Here is an 11546-nt window from a genome sequence, read left to right as displayed (position 1 = left end):
GAAAACGGATTTGATCTTGACTTTTATATGTTATACTTTTACACGCGTCTGCAGTTCAGGTCTTGGAAGAAATTTCATCTATGGGGTCCCTACCGTCTTTGAAATTTTTGTATGCTACGGTTGAGTTTTTATTTCTCAAAAAAATAAAATAAAATTAACAGAACTAGTCAAGATCAGAATTGAATTACAGTGATTCAAAAATTCAAGTAACGTGTAGAAAGCAAATCCAACTAACAACCAGGTTGATTTTATTCTATTTTTTTGCTGCTTATAGACTAGGTCTTGTTTGGAATTAGTTTGAAACTGTATCTATTAAAAATTTTAAAAACAATTTGTTTAATTATGCATACAAGTAAAGACTAAATAAGTTTTAAATCAGTACTTAAATTAAATATAATAAAAATATGAAATATATATTCTCAGGGTCTATGATGGACTGTTAACAGCATAGTTTGCTCATTTCATTTGTTCTTTACTATTCCCGCTCATTTTCTGTTAATTCTGTTACCATACTTCCTATTATTACGGATGGTAGTTAGTCTGTTAGAAGTCAGTTACAGTTAGTAGTCGGTTATTTCTTAGCTATCAACATGCACAATGCATGCACAACATAAGCCTTCTGTCAATGGCTATATAAGCCATATGTTGATAATGAATAAGTGAGTAAGAGTGAAATACAATTCTGTTGATTCAAGAACAGTGAGTGTTACAACAATTGATATCAGAGCCTGCATCATAGGTGACCTGAGTGTGAGTGTGAGGAACAAAAGAAATAAATCCAACTTCTCCTCGTAGTCTAAGAGAATTAACAAAATCATGGATAACAACAATAACAGCTTTGTGCAGGCAGTTATTCCCAAATTTGATGGATATTATGACCATTGGGCAATGTTGATGGAGAACTTCCTTCGCTCCAAAGAATACTGGGATCTCATAGAGAATGGAATATCAATGGAGGTGCCACAGAAGACTGAGCCCGAATCCATGTCCACAGTAGGAGCAGCAGAAGGACAACATAAATTGATTGAAGGGCAGAAGCTGAAGGATTTAAAGGTAAAGAATTACCTGTTCCAAGCTATAGATTGAAATGTCATGGAAACCATTCTAAATAGAGACACTTCAAAAGGAATTTGGGACTCTATGAAACAGAAGTGCCAAGGCTCCACCAAGGTGAAAAGAGCTCAGCTACAGGCATTTAGGAAGGATTTTGAGATTCTGCATATGAAGGAAGGAGAAACTATTAACATTTTCTTTGGTTGCACTCTCACTATAGCCAATAAAATGAAGACTCATGGTGACACGATGAGTCAAACCACAATCAACGAAAAAGTTCTGAGGTCTATGACCTCAAAATTCGATTATGTGGTTTGCTCGATCGAAGAGTCAAATGATTTAAATACTTTGACCATTGATGAACTACAAAGTAGTCTATTAGTTCATGAGCAAAGAATGAATGGTCATCGAGGAGAAGAGCAGGCTCTCAAGATTTCTTATGAAGAAAATGCTGGCAGAGGAAGAGGTCGAGGAGTGTTTAAAGGAAGAGGAAGAGGTACAGGACGTGACAGACTACCATTTAATAAGGCTGCAATCGAATGCTTCAAATGTCACAGATTAGGACATTTCCAATATGAGTGTCCTACTTGGGAGAAATGAGTTAATTATGCAGAAACAGATGAAGGAGAAGAATTGTTGTTAATGGCTTATGAGGAGTTTAACTATGAAGAAAGAAAAGAGATCTGGTTTCTTGACTTAGGATGTAGCAATCACATGAATGGAAACAAAGAATGGTTCTCGGAATTGGATGATCAATTCAGACACACAGTAAAGCTAGGCGACAATTCAAAGATGGCAGTTACGGGGAAGGGAAATGTAAGAATGAAAGTAAATGGAATCACTCAAGTGATCTCAAAAGTTTATTACATTCCTGAGTTGAAAAACAACCTATTGAGCATAGGGCAACTACAAAACAGAGGAGTAACTATTCTGATTCAGCATGGGAAGTGTAAAGTTTTCCATCCTACCAAGGGCTTAATCATTCAATCTGAAATGAGTACAAATAAGATGTTTGTTGTACTCGCAACAATGATTCCTAAAACTAATGCTTGTCTACAAACTGTGATAGAAGATGAAAGTTACTCATGGCACTGTAGATTTGGCCATGTAAGCTTCAAAGGGTTGAGAACCCTTCAATCAAAAGGAATGGTCAACGGATTGCCTGCTGGCTTGCCCTCACCAGCAGCCTGTGCACAAGTTTGCACAACATGTCTAACTGGCAAACAGCACAGAGGATCTATTCCTAAAAGGAGTCTATGGAGAGCATCACAGAAGCTAGAATTGGTACATGCAGATATATGTGACCCTATCAATCCAGCATCAAACAGCAACAAGAGGTATTTTTTGAGCTTTATAGATGACTTCAGTCGAAAGACGTGGATTTATTTCTTGCATAAAAAATCAGAAGCTTTCATCATGTTCAAAAGATACAAGGTATCTGTTGAGAAGGAAACATGAGCCTACCTCAAATGTTTAAGAACTGATAGAGGTGGTGAGTTCAATTCAAATGAGTTTGAGGAGTTTTGCAAGGAAAATGGCATCACTAGACAATTAACCACGACCTATACTCCTCAACAGAATGGAGTTGCCGAGAGAAAGAACAAGACTGTGATGAATTTAGTACGGTGCATTCTTACAGATAAACAAGTTCCAAAAGTTTTCTAGCCAGAAGCTGTGAGGTGGTGTGTGCATGTGCTCAACAGGAGTCCTACTCAAGCCGTCCAACACTCAACTCCAGAGGAAGCATGGAGTGGCTTGAAGCCCACTGTAGAGTATTTCAGGGTCTTTGGGTGTTTGGCACACGTACATGTACCAGACCAGAAGAGAATTAAGTTGGATAATAAAAGCATACAATGTGTTTTACTAGGAGTAAGTGATGAATCAAAGGTTTACAGATTATTTGATCCAACTTCTAAGAAAATAATTGTCAGCAGGGATGTTGTTTTCGAAGAAAATAAAGGCTGGAATTGGGACATGAGCAGTGAAGAAACAGCTTCAGATGCACTAGAATGGGGTGATCCTGAAGAAGAAACTGATGAAGCTCAGAATGCACAAAAGCTGACAATAGAGGATAGTAAGATTGAAGAAACAAGTTCAAATGGGGAACTTGGAACAAACAACAACAATAATGAAGAGACCAACTTCAAAGGCATGAATGAGGCAGGTTCTAGTGACAATCATGCACATTCCAGTATGACACATGAAGTGAACCCTTCAGGATCAGGAAGGGTAAGGCGAATTCCACCCTGGATGTAAGACTATGAAACAGGAAAGAATCTGTCAGAAGAAGAGGATTTAAATGCCATGGCTATTCTTACAAAAGATGATCCATTCACATTTGAGGAAGCTGTGAAAAGCAAGAAATGAAGAGATGCAATGAATAAAGAAATTGAGGCTATTGAACGCAATAACAAATGGGCTCTGACTATCCTACCCAAAGGAGTAAACAATATTGGGGTTAAATGGATATTTAAAACCAAACTCAATGAGAGTGGTGAGATAGATAAATGCAAAGCTAGACTTGTGGCAAAGAGATATGCACAATAGTATGGAATTGACTACACAGAGGTATATGCTCCAGTTGCAAGATTAGATACCATATGTGTGATACTTGCTCTAGCAGCTCAAGAAGGATGGAGTGTCTTTCAACTAGATGTAAAGAGTGCATTTCTGCATGGTGAGCACAGTGAGGAAGTCTTTGTAGAACAGCCTCAAGGATATGAGAAAGAGGGTGAGGAACACAAGGTTTATAAACTCAACAAAGCATTATATGGCCTCAAACAAGCTCCACGAGCTTGGTATAGCAAAATTGAGGCTTACTTTGTCCAAGAAGGCTTCAGGAAATGTTACTATGAGCACACTTTGTTCACTAAACTAGAGGGAGGAGGAAAGGTATTAATTGTCAGTTTGTATGTTGACGATTTAATCTTCACTGGGAATGACAGGAACATGTGTTCAGAGTTCAAGAAGCTCATGATGCTAGAATTTGACATGTCAGATTTGGGGAAAATGAAGTTCTTTTTAGGAATTGAGGTGATACAAAATCCTGAAGGGATTTATATATGTCAAAGGAGGTATGCTCGAGAAATCCTAAAACGATTTGGCATGGATAAATGCAACTCAGTGAAGAATCTTATAGTTCCAGGCTGCAAACTGTCAAAGGATAAGGAGGGAACCAAAGTTGATACAAGCATGTTCAAACAAGTGGTTGGCAGCCTTATGTACTTAACTGCAACCAGACCTGACTTAATGTATGGTGTAGGTCTTATTAGCAAATTCATGTCAATACCAACGAAGCAACACTGGTTAGCAGCAAAAAGGCTACTCAGATATCTGATGGGAACAGTAAACTTGGGCATCTTCTATAGGAAAAGAGGGTGCAAGCAACTTATAGTCTACTCAGATAGCGACTTTGCTGGAGATATAGATGATCGCAGGAGTATCACAGGTTGTGTGTTTTTAATCAGCTCTGGAGCAGTGTCATGGTTGTCTAAGAAACAGCTTGTTGTTAGTTTATCAACAACCGAAGCTGAGTACATTGCTACTGCATCATGTGCATGTCAGTGTGTTTGGCTGATAAGAGTTTTGGAGCAGCTTGGATGTGAACAAAAGGAATACACTACAATTCTGTGCGATAACAGTTATAGCATAAAACTTTCCAAGAATCCTGTTCTCCACGGCAGAAGCAAGCACATTGATATAAGGTTTCATTTCCTTCGTGAAATGGTGAAACAGAATATGGTTAGCTTGAGTTACTGCAAAACTCAAGATCAGATAGCCGACATTATGACAAAACCTCTTGGATTAGAGGTGTTCTTAAAGCTTCGAAGACTGCTGGGATTGTGTGAGATTCCACACATAAATTGAATAACAGTTTAAGGGAGGGATTGATGGACTGTTAACAACATAGTTTACTCATTTCATTTGTTCTTTACTATTCCCGCTCATTTTCTGTTAATTCTATTACTATACTTCCTATTATTACGGATGGTAGTTAGTTTGTTAGAAGTCAGTTACAGTTAGTAGTAAGTTATTCCGTAGCTGTCAACATGAACAATGCATGCACAACATAAGCCTTCTGTCAATGGCTATATAAGCCATATGTTGATAATGAATAAGTGAGTAAGAGTGAAATATAATTTCATTGATTCAAGAGCAGTGAGTGTTACAACAATCTATAGAAACAAAAATCAAACAATTAAATGAATTTGAATATAAACAACAAAAGCACAGATGTTGTAAATTCTCCCTCGCCAAAAAAAACAAAAAAAACCTCTCCCATTTCCATCTAGAATAATACTTAACATAACTATTTAGTAAGTGATTAAGTTATAAGAATTTAGAATTAAAAGATTTATTTTTCTTATAATTTCAAGTTTGAACCCTGTAGTTATTAATATGATAGCTACTAATGCTTACATGGTTATTAACTTTATAGCCCATGATATTGGTCGAGATACACACAAACTAACCTGTATATCTATATTAATAATAATAAAAAAAACAAATACATGGCCTCTTTGGGAAGAAGCATCAACCTCCTAAATTTTTATCCACTGTACCAAATAAGGTTTAAAGAATATTAACAGTTTACTTTTTAACCTTATCTGGGAGTAAAATTGTTTGTGTTTTTAGATGATTTTTTAAAATATTTTTATTTTTAAAAAAGATATTAAATTAATATTTTTCATAATTCCACTCTTCCAAACGTGAAGTAAAAAAAGAATAATGAATCAATGTCTTTCACACATAAGAGAATGTACTCTTTATAGCTATTTCCTCGCAGGTGAAGTGTGCAGGAGAATGATGAGTTCTGGCTACAGAGGAAGACAGGCTCGTAGAAACTCTGATTACTTGATTATGTAGTGTAAGCGAAGTTAAAGCCTTGCTAATTTTGCAAAAAAATGTCTCGTAATCAGCTTGGCTTGCAATCCACAGAGATCTTCAATCTCCCTATCATTAACCGCAACATATCTTGTGACAGGGTCTAGCCAGAGAAAGCAATGACAGTGTGCTTCGCCCAAATATCATTAATATAAAATGGTGTGCAAATTAATCTATCATCATTCTCAAAAGCAAGACGATGGAATTCATGCTCGTGGACTTGAGCCATGGGTTTGGGCTCGTGGATATGAAATATCAAACAAGGCCCTTAAATTGGGCCACAGCCCGTGATCATGGGCCTATTCCATGGACACATATAGTAATCACTATGGGCCTATTCCATGGACACATATAGTGATCACTGCTTCTTATTCCTTTCCCTCCTCGATCTCCTCGCTTCCGTTGCCATTGACCGTATGGTTTAACGGAAGTATGGTATTTTTAGGGTCACTTTGTATAAAATATTTTTCATAAAAATATTCTTTATTTTTTTTTTTCGTGTTTATTTCTTAAAAGTATTTTATAGAATGCATTTTTTTTCAATAAATATTTTTTAAAAAACTAATCAATAAAAAATATTTTATAATCAATCTTTAAATATAGTTGATTTATTAGAAAATATTTTCAATTTATAAAGTTACAATCCATTTATAATATCATTATATTATCTCAGCTATCATTATTATATCACAACCATTATCGATATATTTTTTATTTTTTTTACTATTATTATTGTTATCTTATCACCATTTCATTAACAACCACTGTTATCTCACCATTACTATCATTTTTTTTTTTTTTATCATCATCAGATCATCTTACTACCTTCTTCCTTATCACTACCATTATTAAAGAAATATTTAACTGTAAAATATTTTTCAAGCTAAATATTAAAAACATTTTAAATCAAAATTAGTTTTCATTTGTAAAATACTAGTTACACAGCCTTCGTGACTCCTGGTCGGGATTTCATATCTCATTAATGGGTGGTTCGCCAGGAACAAATGGTTTACAGAAGGATCGATGGTGTTTTTAGTTGCATTGCTGTTCCCTTTCCTGCCAGGAAGGAAGGAACATTTTATCAAAAATGTTTAGTAGATGTATCACAGCTGGCCTCATCTGCAATTTTGCGAACAAGTCCCGGTACCCTTGGGAGTGGAGGTTTTCTGTGTTTAAGCAGTTGCCATTTATGAATTGTAAGTCTTTGAGTAAAACGAGCCTTTGAGAGTAATGACTTCCCAGTGCCATTTGATAATTCGTTTGTCGAAGATCCTACGTTTGTTGAAGAAGCTCAATTGATTGATGTTCGAGAACATGATGAAGTGTATCATGTATGATTTTTATTTTATTTTTTCGCATTTTGTTCTCCTACTTTAGCAGCCGTTTTTTTTCCTTCTGATGTTAAGTTTTGCAGATGACTGAGATGCCCCTCAATTTATTTTATATTTTTACCCATTCATGGTTTTACGTACAACGTTTGTATTGGTTCAAAATATTGTTATTATTCTTTGGGCAAGTATTCAAGGAGCAATTTTTTTCAAGTATCGCGTGGATCAAAGATTCTACAGCAATCCATGTTGAACGAAGAATCACGTCTAGTTGAAGAAAAACAATCTGATTTTTATGTTGCATATGACCCTAGTGAAAATGATCTGTCAAAGAAGTGTTCTTCTTTGTACGAGGCTGGAGCAATCCCTGAAATGCCCGTGACAGCACAGCGAAGAACAGCTGATAAGTTTTGCAATCTCTTGGCGAATAAAAAGATCCGACAATCTACTCCCTTGCATCATGGGTAAGGATAGAGGTGTCTCTGTCTTAGCATTTAGCTGCAGTGCCAACTATGACAATAGCTATGTAGTCTATTAATATCTTTCCAATAGGGATTATTACTACCTTAAATTTAAACGGTTATTTAATTTTTCCGGGAAATTCTCTCAGCCAGCCTTGGTCTTGAAATATTTGTTTCCTTCTAATTTCAAAACAGATACCAAAAATAGACTCATCCAACACACTTGGCACACGCCATACCCTAAAATCCCTCACTGCCGATCCTCATTCTGTCCTTGCACCGAAATCCAACCTGTTTCCACTCTTTTTCCCCCTTACATTTTTATGAACTTTCTAATTATCGCATCTCTCCTTTCCACCATCAAAAAGATTAAGGAACTCTCTCCTTAATCCATCAACAGCACCATCATTGCCACTCATTATTTGTTTCCCTTCCACAATGGGCAACTGCTGCTCCAGAGGTGGTGCCCAGGATGCCTCAACTAGTAAGGAAGATAACACCGAGGGTGCTAATCCCACCAATAGTCGGACAACTGCTCCCTCCACCACCCCACCTAGGACTGCTCCACCTTCACCCCCTCTAGGAGCTTCACCTAAGCCTGCCAAGGTTGCCCCTATTGGACCTGTCTTAGGCCGTCCGATGGAAGATGTAAAATCCATTTACAGCATTGGAAAAGAACTTGGTAGGGGACAATTCGGTATCACACATTTGTGCACTAACAAGGTTACAGGCGAGCAATTCGCATGCAAAACAATAGCCAAGAGAAAGCTTGTTAATAAGGAGGATGTGGAGGATGTTAGGAGGGAGGTTCAGATTATGCACCATTTAACGGGTCAGCCTAATATTGTGGAACTCAAGGGAGCCTATGAGGATAAACATTCGGTTCATTTGGTGATGGAGTTATGTGCTGGAGGAGAGCTCTTTGATCGCATTATTGCCAAAGGTCATTATACAGAGCGTGCTGCAGCCTCTTTGCTTAGGACCATTGTTCAAATTATCCACACCTGCCATTCCATGGGAGTTATCCATAGGGATCTCAAGCCAGAAAATTTCCTTCTGCTCAACAAACAAGAGAACTCCCCACTCAAGGCTACTGATTTTGGCCTTTCTGTGTTCTACAAGTCAGGTTGCAATCCTGTTCATTTTACCTCTTTTTTTTCCTCATTTTATCGTGTATCCAACCATGAAGGAAGGCATGAAATAAAAGCAAGCATGTCATTGGTGCATGTAATAACAACGGTTTTTTTTCTTTCTAGCAGGAGAAGTATTCAAAGACATTGTTGGAAGTGCATATTACATTGCACCTGAAGTCTTGAAGAGGAGGTATGGGCCAGAAGCTGATGTATGGAGTGTTGGGGTCATGTTGTTTATTCTTCTAAGTGGTGTTCCTCCTTTTTGGGCAGGTAAATCATGCTTTTCCGTTTTTCGCTTTTAATCATGGATAGCATCCTAAGATGTTTCTAAAAAAAAATAATCTAAATAGGCCAGTAATAAGGCTCCCTAATTGTATAAATTATATTTGGTACTTGGTAGGTCAAGATAGTTTGTAATTAGAACATCTAAAAGATCTTTTTTTTATGGAGGTGGAGATTTTCCAATTATAAAGTAAATAATTTTATAAAAAAAAAGTGCAAAATATTATAGAGAGATGTTTTGAAAATATATATACAATAGAAAATAAAGAGATTGTGGGGTTTTGTTCTAAAGGTCTCATGGTGTATTTATAACCCATGAGTCTTGTCCTTTTATGAAGAGAAGGGTCTGAAGTGTAATTTTACTCTTGCTATATTTTGAGTTGTATTCTACTCAAAATAATATGTATTCAATCATTATAAAATACTAAGGGACCTGCGTAATGTTCGGGATAAATTTTCTAGTGAGTGTTGAGCTTGGGCAAGGTGTCTGAACCCATTAAAGGTGAAAGTAGACTTAAACATGTTGACTGAACCCAAATACACTAAGCTTGGGCATGATAGCCCAAGCCCATGAGGATGCTCGGGTGCATGCCCAACATCAGCTGGGCGTACACCCACTAGGATATATTAGGTGTGTGCCTAGTGCATTACTCAGCTTGGTTTACTTACTCGAGCACATGTTCATTAATATTTTTAAAGTTTTTTTTTTTATCTGGAGAATTTCTTTAGATTTATTTTTGTTCTTTTTACTTGGATTAATCATTATGAGATTTTTTATACTAAGAAAAAAATTGTTGGTTAATTTGTCAGAATCGGAACACGGGATATTCAATGCAATCCTACGTGGCCATATTGATTTTACTAGTGATCCCTGGCCTTCAATTTCACCTCAAGCAAAAGATCTTGTTCGGAAGATGCTAACTTCAGACCCCAAGCAAAGGATGACAGCCATCCAGGTTCTCGGTAAGTATGCTTTAGCTCTACCATCTTCAAATTATATGCAGTAATAATTTCACAAGACATTCGGTTTGTAATGATGTGTGGAAATACATCACCTATTAGCAACTATTGAATTAGTTTGTGATACAATGTGTTTGTTTTTTCATCAGGCCATCCATGGATTAAGGAGGATGGAGAAGCTCCTGATACTCCTCTTGACAATGCAGTGTTGAGTAGGCTCAAACAATTCAAAGCAATGAATAACTTCAAGAAAGTTGCTCTGAGGGTACTAAAAAACTTCACCATTTTGAAATAAATTAAACATGTGATTAAATTGAATGATTTCTTTTATTTCATATTAGTGTTCAAATAGTTCATTTACAGTAATTTAGTGTAGTGAATAATACTTGGTATTACATGAACTAGCGCTCATATTTCCCTTTTCACAAAAATGGGATTAGGTCATTGCTGGTTGTCTATCAGAGGAAGAAATCATGGGATTGAAGGAAATGTTCAAGGGTATGGACACTGACAACAGTGGTACTATAACACTTGAAGAGCTGAAACAAGGACTTGCTAAGCAGGGGACAAAGCTGTCTGAATATGAAGCTAAACAACTGATGGAAGCTGTGAGTTCCATTCTAACCTGATGCAGAAGGATTAAAATATCACTTCTACTAAGATAAAGTCTTGCAAATTTCTGAATTCTTTTCTCTTTCATCAGCCTCTGCTCATGTTATCTGTGTTTTTTTCTATTTTCCTCCATAAATAGGCTGATGCAGATGGCAATGGAATAATAGATTATGATGAATTCATCACAGCAACAATGCATATGAACAGAATGGATAGAGAAGAACATCTTTACACTGCCTTCCAACATTTTGATAAAGATAACAGCGGGTAACAACAGTAACGAAATTTAAAATTGCATCATTAATTTTTACATCAGTTTTGTTGCTTTAGTAATCTAAGATAAATGTTCATATATATATAAAGGTACATTACAACTGAAGAGCTAGAGCAAGCTCTGCGCGACTTTGGCATGCATGATGGAAGGGACATAAAGGAAATTATTTCTGAAGTGGATGCAGATAATGTAAGCACCAAATTAAAAAGAAACCAATAACTACTTTGTGGTGACAAATTCTTGGATTCTTTTTCAGGATGGCCGGATCAACTACGATGAATTTGTGGCAATGATGAGAAAAGGAAACCCTGAAGCCAATCCCAAGAAACGGCGTGATGATGTATTTGTTTAAGTTTGTAGGGGGTGGTGGATGGCAGGGAAAATAAAATGATTATTTATCTTTGTTTCCTTTCAGTAGGAGGGAAAGCTGCCAGGAGAAATGTGGCAGTTCATTGATGCTACAGAATATACACTGTTTGGTCGGGAATGAGGTGTGTGAAATATTGTCTGTTCCATTTCTAAAAATGAGCCATTGTTTACTGGTGAGATCTTTAGGGAA

The 11546-nt window shown here is 36.6% G+C and overlaps 1 protein-coding gene across 1 annotated transcript; it reads left to right on the top strand.

Moving 5' to 3' along the window:
* Positions 1–8093: 8093 nt before the first annotated feature.
* LOC118055533 (calcium-dependent protein kinase 34) lies at positions 8094–11546 on the top strand. Its single transcript, XM_035067453.2, has 8 exons — positions 8094–8852; positions 8986–9129; positions 9952–10104; positions 10251–10366; positions 10542–10709; positions 10853–10980; positions 11077–11176; positions 11244–11546. The coding sequence occupies exons 1-8, from the start codon at positions 8165–8167 to the stop codon at positions 11337–11339; spliced, it is 1593 nt and encodes a 530-aa protein (XP_034923344.1). The 5' UTR covers positions 8094–8164; the 3' UTR covers positions 11340–11546.

The sequence above is a fragment of the Populus alba genome, chromosome 1 (assembly GCF_005239225.2).
Source record: "Populus alba chromosome 1, ASM523922v2, whole genome shotgun sequence".
NCBI classification, from domain to species: Eukaryota; Viridiplantae; Streptophyta; class Magnoliopsida; order Malpighiales; family Salicaceae; genus Populus; species Populus alba.
The sequence above is the reverse complement of the archived record's forward strand: the minus strand, read 5'-3'. Positions and strand labels throughout refer to the sequence as shown.